Genomic DNA, 21,942 nt, shown 5'->3' on the forward strand with positions numbered 1-21,942 from the left:
TCTACGATTGTCGTGGTTATTACTATAAAAAGGAGCCAGTAAACTCCAACATTCAGTATTGAAATCTTGGCTGTGTTGTATTTTTTGAATAATTTGTCATCAAAGGGGAAAATGTCTCCAAATGTTACATTTAAGTCACCACATTTCTAATACCTACTGGATAGAAAACACTGCTAAGTGATGCAGGAGTTACAAAAAAATTAATGCACAGTCTCTGCTCTCATGGCTTACAGTCTAGTCATGTGAATTCATTCATGTATTCAGCAAACATTTGTTGAGACCCAACTTTGTTCCAGATATTGTGGTAGGCACCATGTTTGCTAACGTAGTCCCTGTTTCCCTGGAACTCATAGCAGAGAGGATAAAGCTAGTATAAAATAGCATAAGGTGGAATATGAAAATCATTGTAAGAGAGCCAAAAAAAAAAAAAAATGACACGAGCTCACAGGAGAAAGAAATCACATCAATGCAAGAGATCAGGCAAAGATTCATAGGGAAGATGGCAGATGAAATCATCCTTGAGGGAAGGGGTAGGACTTGGGGCAGTGCAGTGTCGCTTTTGTGTGGAAACAAAGATAGAGAAGTTGAAGCATAGGGCTTGTTCTGTGACAGTAGACCTGTTTGACTGGAACCCAGTAAGGGAGTAGGCAGGAGCATTAAGACTGGCAAGGTATAAATGCAAGGATTTGGCAGGCAAGGTGTAGCCCTTGGAGATTTTGATTCCAGGACATAGCATAATTGGAACTGCCTTTTAGGAAGAAAAATCAGTTAGTAATGTGTAGGACTGGAATGAGGTGGACAAGAGTCAGAGCATTGTGGGAAGTTACTAGGACTACTTAGGTGACAGCGGGAGTAAAAAACAAAGGAACAAAATTGGAAGGCATCATAATCCAGTGGCTTGAAATTTAACTAAGTGTAAGAATCACCTGGGATGATTGTTAAAAATGCTAATTCCTGGCTTCCATCCCCAGAAAATTCACATATGGTTGAATAAACATCCCAGGTGATTCTAATGCAGGAGGTTTGCCTTAATCCCTTCCCTCATCCACCTAGGGGAAGTTGTTTTCTGAAATACCAGGAAAATCTCTCCAAAGAGGATAGCGAATCAATATTTATTGAGCACTTATTTTATGACAGTTTTTATGCTAAAGACTGTACATACATTATCTCATTTAAGGAAGTAGGTATTATAATCCATGTTTTATGATTGACACAACTAAGGTTCACAGAGATTGTGTGATGTTTCCCCAAGATTTCATGTCTGCTAAGAGCTAGAACCAGGATATTAACCCTGTTCCATTAAACATCAGAGCTGGGGGTGCTGATGTTCTTTCCTAAGAGATCCGTGTCATATCCCAGTATTCCACCTGAACTCTGAGCAGACTGCGGTTTCTAGGTTTCTTTAGGCCTCTGGAGCCACTTGTGTCGGTCTGAGTGAGCCAAAGCTTGTCCATTTCAGCCCCATCTGGTGCGTGTCAGACTCTCTGCAAAAGTCCGAAAGTAAATGTTCTTGGCCTCAAAGGGCTCTGGTTCTAATAGAACAGACTCATAAACTGATCATTTCAGTTGTGCATAGTAAGTGACAAGATGCCCTAGATTCTGTGGGGGCAGAAGAGAGGAAACTGATTTCAACCTGGGGGTTCACAGAAGACTGGAGTAGACTCCACCACATTATGGTCTCCGACCTCAGCTGGGCCCTCAGCCTGCTGAGCAACACATTGAGGTGCCTGGTGCTTTTTGTTCCCAACTTCACAGTGATTTTATCACATGTTCATCTCTTTGGTCAACTACTCCCTGCCCCAAATCTCTTTGAAACCCATTGTATCCCTATCTCAGAAAGAATATGGAAACTGTCAAACATTAATTTCCCCAACTTCCTGCCTGTCACCCTTTTTCTCACTTACCTACTTTCCTCTAGTCTCAGGAGCTCTGTCCTTTTGGAAGCCAGTCGTCCCCCGTACACTTTGGACCGTCCTTGCATCAGGCCTAAACCTGTTTTGTTTGGCCTACACATTTTGTGTTTAAAATGTTTTTACTTAGTGCTTTTAGATGAGGCATGCATCCTTCGGTTCCTACTACTACCTTTTGCATTACATGTTTCATTTGTGTTATTTTTTTCTGGCTTCTATGGGGATTTTAGGCGACTCCTAGGCCTATAAGCATAGATCTCAAAGTTAAAGCTAACTCCAGTCTTTTCTTAAATTGAGTTAATTACTGACACAGCTGGAATGGCAGCCTCTTGAGGAGTTGGGGGTGCTTTCCTGTAGGATGATATGAGTAACTAGTGACCAGTGATGTTAACTCCTACTCTATGTCTTGGCCAGGGACTGTGTACTTTGAGAACTGAAACACTGCCAGTGATCATGATGAAGGGAATAGAAAGCCCTTCTAGCCTGAAAATGACATAATTCCACACAAAGTCTAGCCCAACCTACTAGAGTAATAACAAGGGGGAAAGCTTTCTTTCTCTACTCTCAATAGCCAGTTGAAGGAGATTGTTCTCAATATCAGAAATGTCTTAGACAATTAGGAGGTTTTCTTAGTCAGCTTGGGTTGCCGTAACAAAATACCATGGACTGGGTAACTTAAACAACAGACACTTACTTCTCACAGTTCTGGAGGCTGGGAAGTCCAAGAGCAAGGTGCTGGCAGATTTGGTGTCTGGTGAGGGCTATCTTCCTAGCTGGCAGACTGTTGCCTTCTCACCTGGTGGGAAGAGAGAGGGAGAGCTCTTGTTATAAGGATACTAATACCATCATGTGATTGGGACCCCACCCTCCTGACTCATTTAAACCAAATTACCTCTCAAAAGCCCCACCTCTAAATATCATCACATTGGGAGTTAGGACTTCAACATAAGAATTTGAAGGGGACACAAACATTTAGTCCATATAATAGGAATGTTGGCTTTCACCAACCATTGCCTGATAAGTGACGCATAGATGGATGGGAAGAAACAGCTTCAGTGTTTTCACTCATATATCTGGAATGTAGAAATATATCTGTGATATTTAGAGATTTTAGTGACATGAGATTAATTAATGACAGGAAAAACACTGTCACCTCAGTCTATTCCATTTTCCTTGTACTTTGTGTATAAACAAATGCATACACTTTCTTCAGCCATTAAGAGGTGAAATACACATTCTAAACTGTATATTAGTATGGATTTGTTTTGCTTTGACATATTTTCCTGTTAGTCTCCACAATTGCTTTATGAATTGATTTATTCTGATAGGACATCATTTTCAGAGTCTATTCTCAATTTTCAGGATATAAAGTAAAACCTTGGGATTATTTGAACAGTTCTGAATGATTCTAAGCTTGCTTAATCACTTTATTGTGTTCTTTAGAAAAATGTACAGGATTTAGAAACACATCTATTATAGCTCAACTAATAGAGAAAAAAATTATTACAACCTTTTGAGAGTGTTAATACCATGTATACCAACAATTTACCATATTGCAAGAATCTCAATTAGCTCTTTTGAGTTTAATTTATATTATAAAGAATTTAAGCTGTATTCGTCTCTTCAGTTAACTTACCATTTAGTTGGAAAATGGAATATACACATGAAACACCTGAAGAGGCTTCTGCACCACACTCGACTTTCCCACTAATAATGTATGTACATGCGAAAAGAGCATACACAAGATTTAGAGCTGCAGTCGTCTCCTAAAAGGAGCTCACTTCAGCCAGTTGTTTCCTGTCACTACCTACTCAGGCCACTTTTAACACTCCCATCTCTGCTCCCACAACCCTCAATGGTTTCTTATTTTTCTGACGTATGGCAAGTTCTGACTGAGCCAAGAGCTGACAGTGCTGCGGAGGTGGGAGCAGAGCTGAGCTGGTCTGAGAGAGGGGACACATGGGAAGAGCCTTTAGAATGAAGTCTAGGTGAGGAAAGTGAAGAGATTACATCAGTTGGCTGGAGCAGTTGTCTGGGTCAGGTGATGAAGGTCACAGGCAGTATATTAATCTCCCTGCTCTGGAACTTCCATAGCAGTTAGCCTATGTGTGATTCTGCAGTTAATTGTAATTGGCTTTGTGTTTTTATATTGAATTCTAAGGTAGTTGAAGATGTTCTACAAAATGAAAGTTAGTTACTGTGAAACAGATAAGACTGATGGTATTCAGGCCAACTGGCCAGCTATTATCTATTAGTATTTATCTAACTCAATCTAAGAAGCAAGCTCTAGGAATAATCCATTTAGAAAAATAATGGCTAAATAGATCTCTTTTACAATAGAAAAAGAAGGTAAAATGCTCAGGAAATGTTCAAGAACTTTGTGAACAAGATAGTACATTTTTCTGTGAAAGTAAAAGAAGACTTGAAAATAGATAGTTATTAATCTGTTTCTGAGTGTGCAGTGTGAATATCTTAAAGGGGTATCCTCATATTAATGCATAGGTTCAATGAAATTCCAAACAAAATCACAGAGGCTTTAAAGAACATGTATATGATTCCAGAGTTTATCTGAAAGGGTAGACAACCAAGAAGAACAAAGAAATTTTCAAAAAGTGGAAAAGTGAGATAAAATTAATGACATTATCTGTTCAAATTAAGTAAAAATTCTAATAATGAAATCATGGTATACTACTTCTAAATTAAATAGACGAAGAAAAGCAAACAGATTAACCCAGAATCATATTCTATACCATGTGGGGAAGAATTCTTCAGTCAACAGTATTGGACATTTGTGTTAGTAAATTAACAACTGCAGGTAATAGCAGCCTAACTTACAATGGCTTAACCAAATAGTCTGTTCCTTGCCACACCCCAAGCCTCATCTCTCCCACACCACCGCACCTTAAAGATTCTAAAAATAGGCAGGGAGGGTTGCTGTGGAAGCTCCAGGATGCCTTCAGGGCTTCCTTCCATCAGTCTGCACAGCCATTCTTAGTGGGCAGCTTTAGTCATCATGCAAAATGGCTGCCTTACCTCCAGCATCTCGTGCACATTTCTGGAAGGAAACAGGCACCTGCTGCCTGAGGCTGCTCATGTTCAGGAAGCTCCATCCAGTGACTTTCACTTCTTTGTCACTGACCAGAATTTTGTAATATGGGCAGCCCTAGTTGCAAGAGAGTCTGGGAAAGTCTAGTGTTTTTAAATAATTCCCTGAACAAAATCAAAGCCTAATAGTTAGGGAGAAGGGGAGGACAGATCCCATACAGGCAGCCTGCATCATGACCCACACAATCATTGATGAAGAGGAAAAAATCCATTTAGAGCCCTCATTTCATTCCATCAACTCATATCCCAAAAGAGTTGAAGAAAAGTGAATTTTTATATACTCTGTTAATTTGGAAGGACTTTAAGCTTAAAAATGACAGAAATAAAAGATTCATACATTATAACAGTTTAAACTTTTATATGTTAAAACAAAATTTCTAATACGTCAAAGTTAAAAAGCAAGCACATATAAAATTTGCATAATAAATATAAGAAACAAAAGGTTTTATATATAAAGAGTTCATGCATTTAAGTACCCCAAATAAGTAGACAAAAGACAAAACAGACAGATGGAAATAGGTTCAATTTCTTTCTTTTTTTTTTGAGCTGGATTTTCACTTTTGTTGCTCAGGCTGGAGTGCAGTGGTGTGATCTTGGCTCTCTGCAACCTCCACCTCTGGGTTCAAGCAAATCTCCTGCCTCAGCCTCCCAAGTAGCTGGGATTACAGGCGCCCACCACCACACCTGGCTAATTTTTGGAATTTTTAATAGAGATGGGGTTTCACCATGTTGGCCAGGCTGATCTCGAACTCCTGACCTCAGGTGATCCACCTGCCTCGGCCTCCCAAAGTGCTGGGATTACAGGCATGAGCCACCATGCCTGGTGAAAATAGGTTCAATTTCATTAACCATTAAAAGAATGTAAATTAAACAGAACATTTTAACCTAAAATATTAGCAAAAATTTAAAAACTAATGTTCAGTGTTATTAAAATAATAGTGAAACAGGCACTCTCATGCAGTAGGAATGTAAATCAGTATAACATATTTGGAAACCATTTTACTGCCTACCTTCAAGGAAGTTACTAGTTATTGGATTTTAATGTGCAACATACACTACTAAGCACATTCATTCATTCATCCAATATGTTATTGTGCATCAAACATATACCAGTTGTCCTTTTAGGCCTGGGGCACAGCGATGAGCAAGGAACTTAAATACATGATTCTTTTCTCAACAGTCCACTGTAGAGGTGATGTTGTCCTCAGTTTATAGAGGAGACAGAGATGCAACGAGAGTTCCTAAGATGCCAAAGACTTACCGTTAGCACATGGGGTGGGGCCAGAATCTCAGCCCAGGTTTGTCCATTCCACACAGGGTGCTATAGGCCTCCCAGGCATGATGAGAGCCTTAAAGCTGTTCATAACTTTTGATCTTGTAATGTCACCCCCAGAAATCTTCCCTAAGGAGAAAATATGAATTATTTCAAAAGCTTCAGGATCAGATATATATTGATACAGTAAAGATGTGTGTGTGTGTATCTATATCTATATATCTATATCTATCTATCTATATCTTACCATGTTATTTAAAACAGCCTTAAATTGGAAACAACAAATTCTCATAAAAGAATGGTTAAAAAATTTCATTAATGTATCCTAACCCTAAAATATTGTGTAACTATTTAAAAAATGTTGTAGGCTGGGTGTGGTGGCTCACACTTGTAATCCCAGCACTGTGGGTGGCCAAGGTGGGCAAATCACCTGAGGTCGGGAGTTTGAGACCAGCATGGCTAACATGGCAAAACCCTGTCTCTACTAAAAATATAAAAATTAGCTGGGCGCAATGGTGGGCACCTGTAATCTCAGCTACTCGGGAGGCTGAGGCAGGAAAATGGCTTGAACCCGGGAGGTGGCGGTTGCAATGAGCCAAGATCGTGACACTGTACTTCAGCCTGGGCAACAGTGCAAGACTCTGCCTCAAAATAAAAAATAAATTAAATAAATAAATAAATAAATAAATAAAATGTTGAGGGGTGATCAAAAGAGAGTAACATGCATACATTTATAATTTTATGGTGATCTGCAAAATGTGTGTAAGAAAATTAAGGCAATATATTAACATACCACATTGTCCTTGTGATGAGGCTCTGCTTTCTTGGTTCTTTCTACTTTCATACTTTTTCACAAGAAGCATGTATTATGCTTATAGTTGGAAAAATAACAGACTATGTTAAAATGAAAATAAAAGTAAATAAATTCAGAATTTGTAAAATGTAATATCATAAACTACGAGGTGTATAAAGCTATTTACCTGGCAGAGGAAATGCTATAATTTTCCAGAATTACAAATCCATTGCTTCTAGATGTATCTATTTTTATAGGTTTCCCAAATGTGGAAAACTTGAGCACATAATTTGTGTTACTACCACTATAAAATCTGAATAAGAAAGCCTTAAGTATTAGTAAAAACAGGAGAAAATTTTCTTTGAAAAAAAGTTGGTAGCTCTAAAGAAAATAAATTTTAGTGCACTGCTCTATAATTACTATATGGAATTAGGCCAAACAAGGCATTTCATTAAATGATGGGTTATTTGTAAGCCTGGAGCATCAGAAGGAATGTGATACAGCTGAATGTTGTTAGAAATTAGCAAGGAATACTAGTGTAACAAGCACAGTTTTTTGATTATCTAAAATATTCACTTTTGGAAGAGCATGCAAATACTGATGTCTGGCAGGTCATAGCTAAGTGTATGATAAACCATGTTTCAATAAATTAGATTTGGGCGCCATTGATGGTTGTGAAGTGATATTGTTAGGGCATGGAATAGTTTGGTTAGATTAACATAATACAGAAAGATATTCTTATCAAGTTATTAGCCATCTAAAACTTTATCATATTTGGGGATTATTTTGAAAAAAGAAAATGGAAATAACATAATGTTTCATATTTGTGCTAAATCTTAGAGAAATGATTAAATTATAGTGACTAATAAGTAAATGAGTGCAATCGCCCCTGAGAAAGTGTTGGTTCTCCTGGTTCTCCTATACATTAATTGCACCTAGTATGGTCCTATCTTTGCTGATCATAGATCATTCTTGTTCGGGCTTCACGTGTCCATAGCAGTGGCCAACAGCTTCCAGTTATGTCCTGAGTCCCTTTGGTGATGTTCATTTTCATGGCATATTGAAGCATACGAGCACAGTAAGCAGCAGACGCTTCTGGAAAGTATGCAGATAGTTCCTCATTGTTGCTATGCACCCTTGAGCCTTGTTGGATACATTACATTAAATGACTTTATCCATTGGTCATTTCAATTCTGTCCCTCTTCACACAGGGAAGAAATCATATACAGATTACCTGCACTTCTGAAATGGCAGACTTGTGGTAGCAGGATAACCTTAGGAGGTTGGTTAAGATCTTTGGGAATTCAGACTTATAAAAGTCCAAGTCTAATAACATTATTATTTAGCAATAAAGGTCAATTAGAAGTAAAAATGATAACATTTAGAGGAGATATTTGCCAGTTTGAAATAAAAGAAATTAATATGGATAGCAAGAGAAAAAATTATCACAAGAATTACTCAGAATATTTGGCAGTGCCGAGTTTGGACTTCTTCTGATAAAGTGTTTTATTTGTTAGTGTACTATATTCCTCTTTTTAAGAAGTTAGAACTTGGTGTTGTAGGTTGCAGATTATATTAACTAACTTAGTTTCTAAAACGTGTTAACAGAAAAAGGAAACTCTGTAAAACATTTTAAAGAAGTTTATTTTGAGCCAATAAAAATAAAATAAAAAGAGGTTTATTTTGAGCGATCTGGTTACAGATTGGTTTTGTGCATTTTGGAAAGACAGGAATTATAAAATCATAAATCAACGTATAAAAAGCATACATTGGTTCAGTATGAAAAGGTAGAATGTCTCAAAGGAGGGACTTAAAAGTCAGAGTTGGGTTTTAGGGATTCTTTGGTTGGCAATTGGTTGAAAGAGTTAAGCTTTGTCTAAAGACTTGAAGTCAGTATACAAAGGAATGCTGAAGTTGAGACTGGGGGCGTCTGTTATCTGTGCTATGATGCTACATCAGAGTCAGGTTGGAAAACAAGCCACATTATATTGGGTTAATTTTTAAAAACCTTTTAATTAGATTTTATGGTTTGTAGAGTGTGACTTAACACTAGTCTGGCATGGCCTTGGGCCTTGTTTATAATTTGGTGTCTTATTGTCACAAAAAGTTTGTTCTATGAGTCTTGTGATCTCTGTTTTAACATTAATGCTGGCAAGTTGTGCCGAAACTTCAAAAGGCAGAGTGCATAATGAGGCGTGTCCAACTGCCTTTCCTGTCATGGCTGGGAATTCAGTTTGTCAGATTTTCTGGGGTCCCCTTGGCCAAAAGGGGGTCCATTGGTTGAGGGGCTTAGGATTTTATTTTTAGTTTACAAATGTCATGTGATCAGCTGTATTCTTCATTGTCACTGAAAAGACATGATGTTAGATAAAACTACAAAGAAAACATACGGTTTTCAAGCTACTAGCAAGGGCTTTCGAAATATCTCACTAATGGTTAGAGAAAATGTCCATTGCTTGTAGCCCATTTTGTCTAGGTCAACACCAACACAAAAATGTGTTGCAGGTTCATGAAACTTTCCCAAGAAACATATTTCAAGTATTTACATTTTATAAGAGGAAACTCTTTAGAAAGTTGCAATCAGTCGAAACAAAATCTACCTTTGAAATTGTTTAAATGCAGAAAGGAGGGGTCGCCTTACATAGTTTTCCTAAAACTTTACATCTCTCTTTTTCCCTAAACTTTCACCATAAAGAGCTTCTGAGAAAATCTGTTGGGGTGAAAAAAAAAAAAGGATATTGAGAACTGACAAACAATGCTCTCTTTATTTAAGTGACTTGTGTTGGGACTATGTTTACAACATGTGAAACATATCTAGTTATTTAGAAGAGCCTGGTGCACCCCCACCCGTTGTCATGAGGCCCACCTGCCCTTGACATTGCTCGAGGTCACGGTGTCTAGACAGAGTGGCCTCTAGTCTGTATGACCTCAAGTCACCTTTATGTGACTTATTAAAAGGCACCCCTGCCATCTATTGGAAAAGTGTTGCAGTATGCTGATTTTGTTAGGAGGCTCTTCATTGCCTTATGACAGACACTTATCATGATAAGTATACAAACCCATGATGTGAATAGCACCCCCTCAGACATGGCGCCATTGTGTAGTACATGACCTATACCATCATATGGGACATTTGCAAGTAGATAAAGAATAGAAATCACCATGGCAACACTTATATATAACATGAACATTAGAAACCATGTTCATTGCAGTAATGCCCAGTAAGTTCCTGTTCAGCAAGTTGGTGGTGCTGAAATGTGGAGGTAGGGTGTCGAGTGGGGAGGATTCTTTCACTGATAGCTTCCATTATTGAGAACAAGAGCCTGCCCATTGCTCTTTATATGTGTTTCAGTCAGTTAAAAAGTGCCTACAAATTCCAACTACTTAGCCAAATGGAAAAGATTCTCTGTTTAGAGAGAAAACACAAAGCTTTCTTCTTCCCCATCATTAAGCAGGCTGAGTACACTTAGCAGAACTTTTCCACTTAGGTATCCAAGTTAAGGCTATCAGTGACTTTTCACTTGAAATCTAAATATTATAGAAACATTTTGTAGGGAAAACTGTTCACAGGCCTGTTGAAAAAAAAATCAAATAAATAGTTTGGGGGTTTCCATCTTGGAATTAGAATGTTTATTTAAGAAACTCTAATAAAGCCCTCTTTCAAACCCATGAAAATTATAGTCAGAACCAAGTGGTAGACTAAGGATTCAGGAAATAGCTATTGATTTGTGAGGGACAGAGGGAAAGAAAGGGCCAGGAAAGGAAGGAACTTGATGAGAAACTTTTTGTAATGGTCCTTATTTCCTTCAACTTTGAAAAACCATTTCATTGGCAGTAGAATTTAAAACACTCTCATTCTGCAACTACCTCTCCCAGGCAATAGGTAGTGCCCAGGGCATGGCTTAGGCTGGGTTTCTGTGAGCAAAGGCATGAACGTAGGTGGGGCTGACGCACTGGCTGCAAGACTTAGTGCAAAAAGGATTTTCAATGGGGGCAGGCAGGGCAATATGGGAAAGTCCAAAGCATCATGCCCAAGGGATTGGGCAGAAATCAGAAAAGAATCTGAAAACTGGCAAGAAGAGACCCTTATTGGTGAGGGAAAGTTGTGTTTCAAAGATTCCAGAAGGATGCCAGAAGTGGACTCTTTTATAGCGTGCCCACAAATGAGCCCTAAGCAGGGGGAAGCCCATGAAAGAAAACTCTAACCTGCCTTTTAATTTACTTTTCAAAACCTCCATGGTCAAGAAATCAGAAAATAGTGAGAAACACATTATATTAATGCATAGGGATGGGTTACAAAAGATAGTCGAAAGTTCTACGAAGAAACGCCAAGGGCATGTACAAAGTGTATTTTGTGACAAAGCTGGACCAGCACCTGGAAGTAAATGTGGAAGTGTAATAGTTCTGAAGTAGCTACATTGGAGATCAAAGGCTCTGAGTGATTTAGAAGAAAAAAGTAGCTTAGCCAAATATCACTGATCACGTTTAACCCTTTTTACCTTATGCATGTAATTATTCTATGTAAATATAATCCTAAATCAGTGACCCAAATAAAGTTGTCTAATAAATGTGCATGGTTAGAATTCCATACTTGCTTGTTCTCTGCATTTGCTGTTTCAGTGAAGTAATGGTGAGATATATAGGTATTAGGTGTCCTTACTATTACTTACACTTTTTGATTCGGTAATGATATAAACCCCTTGGATGTTTAGGGAGACCCGTAATTCCCAGTTGAGCGTTAGTTACTGTGTGGTTAATGTTGTGTGGCTTAGTATACCCACCAGCTGTGTGGTCAGGGAAGTAGAAAAGAAACTTCCCCTGGAAAGACAGTCCTTTTAAAATTTTCAGTGACCTTACCTATTAGTAGATGTGATTCATCAGCTTCTTCAGCTATTATACAACCAAGAAAATTAGTAATTTTACCCTTTGAGTATGAAGTGGAACTAGATGAAAAGTAAAGATAAAAAATCAGAAACCTCCTCTCCATGTGTCTACTAGAAGGGATATTAAAGATGAAGTCAGTGGCTCTCACCCTTGGCTGTACACGAGAATCACTTGGGACTTTTACAAATTCTAATACCCAGACCATACCCTGGACCAATCCAATCAGAATCTCTTAGGATGGGATCTAAGCAGCAGTGCTGTGTATGGGGGTCTGGAGAGAGTGGGGGTGGGGTGGGGGTGGGTATGTGTATCCACAGATAGTTCCTTTTGGGAACACCTGGATTAAATGAAATAAGGCAAGTGCCTGACATACATTTAGTGCCTAACGAGTGTATACACCACCTTTGAATTGTTTCCTGCTACCCCATCTCTCCCTTTTCCAAACTTGCACAAGAATAGTATTGTATCTGTCTTGGTCTTTCAAAGTGTATCACAGGTGACTTTGTCTCAGAGTTAGAGAATTCATTTTTGACTTCATGATGACAAAGGCAGAACTCTCATCTTTTCTTTTTTTCTTTTTCTTTTTTTTTTTAAGCAAGGCCTCGCTCTGTCTCCCAGACTGGAGGGCAGTGGTACAATCATAGCTCACTGCAGCCTTGAATTCCTGGACTCAAGCCATCCTCCCACCTCAGTGTCCAAAGTGCTGGGATTACAAGCTTGGGCCACTGCACCTAGCCCTTTTCTCACTTTTAATATACCATCTCATTATTTATTTTGTTACTTTATCTTCCAATATTCCTTAACTTCTTTCACCTATATAAGTCCCAGAATCTGTCGGTTTAGGAAGAATCATTACTTCTGTGTCTCTAGGGATTTAATTTAGCCAAATCTTCTTGAGCACTTCAGAAAAATCAGGGTGGAAATAAAGTTTAAGGAATAAAGGGAGTTTTTAAAAATAGAATACAACTCATCCATTTCAATTCAATTCAAATGCCTTTCTCTTTTCCAAGCATTTTTAATAAGCTCACTTAAGAGTCTTGTTGAAAAATAAATAAATTACACTTGTTTTCATTAAGAGAAAATATCTTTTTCCATTTTTGCTGGTATTGTTGAAGGAAACAAAAAGGAGTCTAAAACTTGGCAAAGGAGGACATTATTAGTGACATATTGGTCACAGATGTGCTGGTAGAGCTACATTTTCTTCCTGCCATTAGGATTTTAAGTGCCCACAAATTACATATGAAAGTCTAGATAACTTTCTTACAAAAGGGAAAGATGAAAAAAATTATACTTGCAAAATCTTGATTTTAAAGATATTCTAAATAAGTTTTTATAAAAAAGAAAATTACATATGTCCATCTGCTAGTTTTTCTTTTAAAGGAAAAGTAGTGCTGGATGGTGCCAACATTTACCTCGTGTCATCAATTCCAAATGTTTTCAACAAGTGAAGATACCTGAGATACTCTTTGGCAATACTTGTGAATAATAATATTTCCTTTCCTTAACAATTCTTAAGAAAATCAAGATGGCAAAATTTAAGAGGTAGAAAGGAACTCTCTTTAGTAACTTTATGGCTCAAATCTGTAGGCCTGTAAAGCAGAGTATGAGGAGTTGAGCCAAATTTTGTTCCATTGCAGAAAGTCCTGAAAGGACTTTAGGGAGAGTATTGACAAGCCAACTCTGGAAACAGGGTTAGGATTCACCTGGGAGGAAACGGTCTTGGCATCAGGATGCCCATTAAGGTAGTTGTAATAGATGAATGTAATTCCAGATCTAAGGCTCCGACTAAAAGGATGTAATGGAAGGAAAAGGTATGTTGTAAATGAAAAAGGATCAAGAAACGGATTTGACAGGCATTAAAATAATAATGGCAAGCTAAATATTTATTATAAGACTCCTTGAAAACTTTTTATTCACCTTGATGAGAAAACTTGATAAGGGAATAACTCCTAGAAGGATGACAGATGCCTCAATTTTCATCATGTTTAAGTTGGTAAGTGAACCAGTTTGAAATGTCATGTAAATTGAAAGTGATATGAAATTGAACAAAGGAATGAGTTCATTGCCTATGTAAGAAACTGAATCATGATACAGAAAAAAATATGGCCTAGTTTCCTGATACGTAGGTAGAAAATTATTATATGTTTGTATTTTTAATTCAATAAGAATATGCATTCTAAGATGATTTAGCGATCTGATTATTACAATGACAGGTGGCTTTAAATCAGGAGCTTGTAATATATTTTTCAGTCTCAAAGCTATTTGATAGTACTGTCAAGGGAATGTCAGTGTTTGATTCTAATCCAGTGCTGTCTGGTATCTTGTGTGTTACTTGGTTTTATAAGTTCAAGACGTCATACTATACAGCTTTTTAAAAGCCTGTAGGGAAGACTTCAGGTTCTTTTCATTCTCAGCAGTATCTTGTTTTCTTGCTTCCCATTTGCCTAGGAAAGTGACAATACTGGAGGACCCTGATCAGAACATTCACCTGAAAAACTTGACTCTCCATCAGGCAACCACAGAGGAAGAAGCTCTGAATTTGCTTTTTTTAGGAGACACCAACCGAATGATTGCAGAGGTAATAAACTTCTCTCTGCAAGCTGTTTTTTCAACATTGTAGGATATAGTATCTGAAGCCAAGGTGGAAAAAAAAGGCTGTAATAGACGTTTAGGGGCAACAATGACCTTAAAAATAATTTCGTCCAAACCTCACATGCAGATAAAGAAGCCCAGATCTAGAGAAGTGAGGAGACTTTCCCAAGGTCACCCAGCTAGCTAATGAGCAGGAACAGAAATCTAGACCCCTATATTCTCAGTCCACTGCTTTTTCTACTTCAGTGTATCTACCTTTTAGTTTTTATTTTTATATTTCTAAGTTTTATACAAATTGGTTTGTACATTAATGACAACTTATTACATGTCCTAGTTATAGGAAGTTTTGCGTATTTTCTAAAATTTAAAAATAGTCCATTTTCCTAACCTGAAATCATCCATATGTTAGCATGTATTTACATGTCCATATATTTTCATTTAGTTAGTGGGTTAATATGTATAAAGTACATAGAACAATGCGTTGAACATAGGGAGCGCTCTATGCATTTGCAGCTATTGTTGGCGTATCTGGGAACACCACCATAGTGTATATATCTCAGTGCAACATTTGGAACATACTTATATTAAAAATTATTGATTGTTAATCTGACATTCAAATTTAACTGAGTTCCTGTTTTACCTGAGAATTCTATGCAGGAGCTAGGATTGACCCAGCTTGGTCAGGGGCCCAAATTGTAACTGGTTTCTGATTGCGGATGGAGGGTTATGAAGCTCTCATCCAGCTACACTGTGGTGAAGGGAATGGGATGGTGGTGGTGGTAGCGGTGTGGGAACAGTTCCCCAAATGACAGCTTACTGTTTTCACGGGCATTTTCTTTTTAAACCACCCTTCCAGAGTTCTATATTTTACCTTGTCTCTGATCACAAGTATTAGGTAGGGATAGTAAGCTAAAAGGATAAGTAGTCCAAGAAAAAGCTCCATCAGCCCCATGTCTGCCCTCTGGAATACCCCACCTTAGATGCAAGATAGACCAATACAAACCAAATTCAGACAGTGAAAGCATGGCATTGATATCTGTTATTATTTTGGACCCTTAGTTTTTGTTTTTGTCACAGTTGTTTACCAGTTTTGCATCAATACTTTTCAATAGACTAGCTAACTTATAAAGGTTGAGTTTATGTGCCATATATATGGATTTAAGGATGCTTAAATTGTTATTTTTATCTGAAACAACATTCACATAGTTTTAAATTTCAGAATATTTTGTTTTGCTTTACAAATTTGTATTTGTGCTCAGTACTCTAATATTTTGCCCATTTGATCATTTGTGATGCTCTTATTTGTCATAATAATGGAAGATTAAGGAATAAAGGTTGAGTAAGAATTAGGGCATATGATGACAAAGGATTTAGCATGCTCCACTAAATCCTTTTCCTCCATATATAGTTTAATAAACAGCAAACCAGGAGATACAGAATAGAAATGGGTCCTGTCCACCAATGCTTCTGAAAAAGAGAAAAAATAGATTCGTAAACTGCTATAAGGAAAACAAGTAGAGGAGCCTGTTGCTGCCTCAGTGCTAACTGACTTTCTTTCAGAGGTGATCCATCCCTAGAGAAATACAGGCCTCATCCTTGCCGATTACTTTCCCTCACCTTCAGTGGGTTATGGAAAGGCCCTTAACCTGTTCCACCATGACCTCCAGTAGCTTAAAAGCTTGGCCATTTGCTCTTTCAAAGTTATACATGAACTTTAGCTAACTACATGGCTTTGGGCTGTGGTTTTGTAAAATTTTAAGGAACTTCCTTTGTGAAACTTACCTGTCTTACCACCTTACAAAATTCCAAGTCTTTTTTTAAAAATTTCTTTTAATTTTTTATTTTTTGAGACAGAGTCTCGCTCTGTTGCCTAAGCTGGAGTGCTGTGGTGTGATGGCTCACTGAAGCCTCTGCCTTCCAGGTTCAAGCCATTCTTGTGCCTCAGCCTCCCAAGTAGCTGGGACTACAGTCATGTGCCACCACACCTGGCTAGTTATTTTGTATTTTTGGTAGAGACAGGGTTTCACCATGTTAGCCAGGCAGTTCTAGAACTCCTGGCCTCAAGTGGTCTGCCCACCTCAGCCTCCCAAATGCTGGAATTACAGGTGTGAACCACCGCACCCAGCCAGAATTCCAGGTCTTTTCCTATTACTTACTGATGAGTGTTTAATATTATAAATAGCTGAAACCTGAAGAAGTCCAATCCTAATAATGGGGGTTGTGCATTTCTTTAAATGCACTGATTTCTTTAAAAAACCAAGTCTAATAGGTTTTGGTTGCTTCGGTACTTGCTTTTATCTTTTCTTTAGTAATAATAATTACCATGTTATAATGAGAGCCTGCTTAGTAAAAGTCTTGCCATTGTTGTAGACATGTTATATATTTCTAAATTATTTTAATATTATACCCAATATTTAGCACCTTAGTTTATACCTTGAATGCAATGAAAGCAAATACATAAAAATATAAATGAAGAGTAACTGTCAACCCCTAGAAATTCCTTATTATTCACAGTCTTCTAAAAAAGCATGTTTTGGATTACAACCTAACTGTCAGAATGCAATTTGTCAGCACAGAACGAGCTTACCAGGATAAAAAGAACAAACGAATCATTTTTTAAAAAAACGAAGTTCCCAATTTCCCATTTACACAGAGGAATCCAGAAGTTGCCTTGGTAACCAGAAAACATTTGCAAAACAAAGTCTGAATAAGTGGGACACAAAGTGGAGTGCTCTTTCCTTTCATGTTCTTTACCCATAGCCAGCGTTTTAAGGAAAAGTTATTAAGAGTGGCTTCAGCCTCTTCTTATTTATTCAGAACTCTTAAGTAATTTCAGCAATCCTACCAGTGTTTTGAATAAAACCTGATTATGTCCCTAGGATAAATTTTTTTTTTAAGTTGAATTGCTGGGCCAACGAGAATAAATATTATAAAAGCTGAACTGTGTGTGACCCAGCATCCGGTCCACCAGTAGCGAGTATAACTTGATACTTTTTTGTCTTATAGCTGAAATATTTCTATCAAGTCATCAAATCTAATTGAAGAAAGCAGTCTGCATTCGATGATCAGGCCATGCATAGTGCCATAGATAGGACCATTTGCCCCTACCTTGAAGGCATAGTCCTACCCATGGTCTAGGGCACTCTGTGTCCAAGTATGGTTCTAGGAAAACCTGCATTAGAATACCCTGTGGTAGTTAAATGATGCAGTTTCTTGGATTACATTTCTGGTTGATGATTCAGAATCTCTTCCATGTGGAGCCCAGGAATATGTATTTTAGCATTTTAAATGTGCTTAGGCTAGATTTGGGAGCAGTCTGGGCTTTACCCTTAAGAAAGCTGGTTGAAACCCACTCCCAGAGAAAAAAAAAAACAACAAGCAGGTCTATATTCTGCATCCTTGTCAACACAACAACATTTGAAAATTCTGCCAGTTTGGTAGACAAAAAAAAGAAATCTTGTTTTAATTTGCATTTTGATTACCAAATTCTTTTATATCTTTATTGGCCATTTGCATTTTCTGTTTTTGTTCATGTCTTCTATTTGTTTCTCTCTTGAAGTGTTAGGGTAGGTCTGATTGATTTGTTGACCCCATGAGGGCTGGAACTTTGTCCTGTTCAGCAGTTTGTTGTACTGTGTACTGCAGCTGTAGGAAGTGAATACTGTGTCCGAGGGGTCTAGCATATAATTTCTTATATAGGTATTACCTGGTGTAGTTATTGGCCTGGATGGATTCTGGAGCAATAATATGCTATATCTGGTATAAAACATTTGCTGTGAAACTGCTTGCAGGGGACCTTTGGTGAGAAAGGAACACTCAGTGCCGACGTTGGGAAAGTCCGGGGTCCCCTGGGTGGGCAGCTTTCTTGCTTTCCGCCTGGCTTCCTTTCCCATGTGAACTGTCAGGTGACTTCCTCCAGTCAGTGTTGGTTCCACTCTGTGGTTTCTTCACCATCTCGCCCAATCCCCACCAGGTAGTGCTGAAGAGCATGAACTTTGGAGACCTTCTTTTCTACCCCTGGCTCCACCCTTTGCCAAGTGTGTGTCCTTGGGCAAGTCACTTAACTGGTCTGAACTCTGCTTTCTAACCTGTAAAATGGGCATAATTATACCCACCTTCTAGGGATATAGAAACAATTGAATTAAATAACATTTGGACAGGCCCTGGAGTTCTTAGCTGGCAACTATTTAAAGACAAGACTTTTGTCTTGTTCATCTCTATTCTCTCAGCACCTGGCAACTAGTAGGTCATCAATTATTGATTAATTGTTTTGTGGAATTCATGAGAGACGAAGATCTGGTGATTCCAGGCAATAAGACCTCCAATCTCAGGCCCAGAACTGAAAGTGATTTTATGGTACACTGTGCTTATTGGTGAGTACTGAGAACAGATGACTTCAACATTTTGTGTGTGTGTGTGATACTTCAAATCTTTTGAAAGAGGTTACTTTCCAAATAATTAGCCTATCAACAAAGTTTCTAGGATTAATAAATAATTTCCCCAAGAGTGATTAGAAGTCTTTATGCCTAAGTCTTTGCTAGAAATAAAAGACATACAGACACTCCCCAACTTACAATTTTTCAGCCTTACAATGGTGTGAAATTGATATGCATGCAGTAGAAACTGTACTTCAAGTTCTCACACAATGATTCTGTTTTTCACTTTCAGTACAGTCTTCAATAAATTATATGAAATATTCAACACTTTATTATAAAACAGGGTTTGTGCTAGGTGATTTTGCCCCACTGTAGGCTAATAGAAGTGTTCTGCGCACGTTGAAGGTAGGCCAGGCTAAGGTATGATGTTCAGTAGGTTAGGTATATTAAATGCATTTTCAACTTATGGTATTTTCCATTTACTATGGGTTTGTTGGGACATAACCCCGCGTCATAAATCGTGGAGCATCTGTGCTAGATTTATCTGAGTTGTGCTGATGTGCTTTGTAAGCTCTCGGGCTTTGCACATTAGCAAACTTTTGGAGTAAGTTGTATGACCTTGTGGAAGTGCAAACAGTTGGGAGACGGGGTGTGAGTGGGGGTTAATAGGTTTATGCGAGTTATAGGAACAGCTGTTCTTGGACGTGTTGTCTAATAACATAAGGATAGGGCAGGAAGGAAGGAGTAGCTTTATTGTGTGATTGTGTTTGTTAACACAACTTCAAGCCCGAATCTCCTTGTGTGGTGTGTGTGGAAAACAAGAGGATTTTGGTTGCAATTAGTTCCAAAGTCATTAGAGGGATACTGACTAACACATCCTCACACATTTTTGTTTGAAAGATATGTTAGTTATATATAATTAGCAAGTTTGTTATAAAATTTGTGAACCTGGTTAGAGCAAAATATACAACAGGCAAACTACATTTTGGCCTTGATCTTATTACAATAAGAATAGCATGTTTAGCAGGGTGCAGTGGCTCACCTTTAATCCCAGCTACTCAGGAGGCTGAGGCAGGAGAATTGCTTGAGCCCAGGAGTTTGAGGCCAGCCTGGGCACTATAGTGCGACCCCACTTCAAATAAATACATAAATAAGAATAGCATTTTCTTCTTATTAGGCCCTGATAAGTAGCTAGAAGCCTTAGTGAAAGATATATTGACAATTCTAACCTCTTTTCTTATCTATTATATATACCTACTAGGTATAGAAGAAAAGAAACTTTAATTTTGAGCACTTACTATATGACAAGTATTTATTTCTTGTTCTCATAATTTACATATGAGATACATGAGAAACAGTGTTCTTTAAATAACGCTTCTGTCTTATAACACAGTTTGCATTCTGCTCTAACCTGATTTAGTGGTATTACATGAACCATGAGATTTGATCTAAAACATCGATTAAAATAAAAGAGTGGTCTGGAACAGCTATTTTTAGAACTTTAAGATTTATATACTCCATAGACATTATTAAAATAATAGTCTTTTGGCTATAAAATTTAGTCCCAGAGTTTCTTCTGATCTTTAAAGTTCTTGTCTCGAATTAAACGTAGCATATGAAAGTCACTTTTACTCTATTCAGTATTATTGACATTCACCAACGACAGCAGCAAAAAACGAAAGAGAGGAGAAAAAAGCCATCTTCAGTGAAATAAAGAAATAGCCATAACCTCAAACTATGAGAAAACCTGCCAAATACTATGAATGTGAATTATGATGAGAGAGGGTGCTGAGAGCCAACTCATATGTCCTCCAACCTCAGGCAGGATAGAGTTTCCCTTTAAAGAAAGGGTCACAAATTCTCAAATGCAAATCCAATGATCTTTTGGTTAGAGTGATGAGATCTGAAACACAGGCAAGTATGGAGGAAGAATCTGGGAATATTATATAGATATTCATTCTTACTCTAGAAGGTGGATCCAAAGAAGAAACCTTAAATACAAGCCATTTTTATGATCAGCGATGTGGGCTCATGCCAAAGAAGATGGCCTTTGGTGAGTGGGATTCAGGGAGTTTGTTATTTAAGGGGCTTAACTACGAGCCATCCCAGACCTATTAGTGTGAAATACTGAGGAAAGTTTATGCTCTTGAGGCTAAAGACATAACAGATGTAATGTAAAAGTATTCAGGATGTAAACCCAATATGAATATTTCCTCACCTATCCTCCCGGCTACTCTTTAGGAAAGAGATAGTCATGTTCAAAGATAAAATTATCAGAAAGAAAACATCCCACAACCTATTTGTATATATGGAGTAGGTGTCAGGGCTAAGGAACATATATCTGAAGGCTGATGAAATCAGAGAGCACAGGGCTTGCTCTTCATAATCTTAAGGATGTTATTTAAAGACAATCTTGGTTTTTTAAAAAATAGCTTAATATTATAGAAGAGCCCAAAGAAAAAGATAACAAGACAAAGAAAAGCAAACCTGAAAAACTTCAGAAAATAAATGAAAGAGAAAAAGAAAGCCATTAAAGAGATGAAAGTGCCATTAGAAGCGAATAGGAAGGAGGAAGAAGAAGAAGAAGAGAAGGTAAAGGAGAAGGAGGAGGAGGAGGAGGAGGAGGAGGAGGGAAAAATAAGAGGAAGCAATGTGACTGAAAAATAACTAAGGATATAAAAATTATTGAGAGAAGGTGATATCTAGAAAGAGAGACAAAGGAGCATCCAGTTATGCATAGTTAGAAATCCTGAAGAAGAGGAGAGAACAAAGGCAACAGAAACACTAGAGAAACGTTTTCTGAAACTTGGAATTACTTGAATCTGCAGATGAAAAGGACATAACTGAAAAAATTGGAAGAGCTCAAAGAAAAAATTGGAAGAGCTCAATTCCAAGATATCCTCTCTTGAAGTTACTAAATTCCAAAGCTAAAGAAAGAGCCTTAAGGGCATACAGTCAGAAAATACAAGTCAACTGTGAGTGAAAATAAAATAGGTTGTTATGCCTAAT

At 37.7% G+C, this 21,942-nt stretch overlaps 1 protein-coding gene and 1 long non-coding RNA gene across 12 annotated transcripts in view; one reads left to right on the forward strand and one right to left on the reverse strand.

Annotated features, from left to right (window-relative positions):
• KIF6 (kinesin family member 6) overlaps window positions 1-21,942 on the forward strand; it is a 389,626-nt gene that overhangs the window by 95,897 nt on the left and 271,787 nt on the right. For all 11 annotated transcript variants that reach the window (XM_015136288.3, XM_078000037.1, XM_078000038.1 and 8 more), the window contains one exon: window positions 14,414-14,543. In XM_015136288.3, coding sequence (XP_014991774.2) covers window positions 14,414-14,543 — 130 coding nt within the window. The remainder of the gene's footprint in view (window positions 1-14,413; window positions 14,544-21,942) is intronic.
• LOC144340361 (uncharacterized) overlaps window positions 1-21,942 on the reverse strand; it is a 221,736-nt gene that overhangs the window by 76,152 nt on the left and 123,642 nt on the right. The window contains exons 3-4 of the long non-coding RNA XR_013416422.1: window positions 6,277-6,417; window positions 2,605-2,706 (exon numbers count right to left, since the gene is read on the reverse strand). This is a non-coding gene — a long non-coding RNA (uncharacterized LOC144340361). The remainder of the gene's footprint in view (window positions 1-2,604; window positions 2,707-6,276; window positions 6,418-21,942) is intronic.

This window comes from Macaca mulatta, chromosome 4 (genome assembly GCF_049350105.2).
Source record: "Macaca mulatta isolate MMU2019108-1 chromosome 4, T2T-MMU8v2.0, whole genome shotgun sequence".
In the NCBI taxonomy this organism is placed as follows: domain Eukaryota; kingdom Metazoa; phylum Chordata; class Mammalia; order Primates; family Cercopithecidae; genus Macaca; species Macaca mulatta.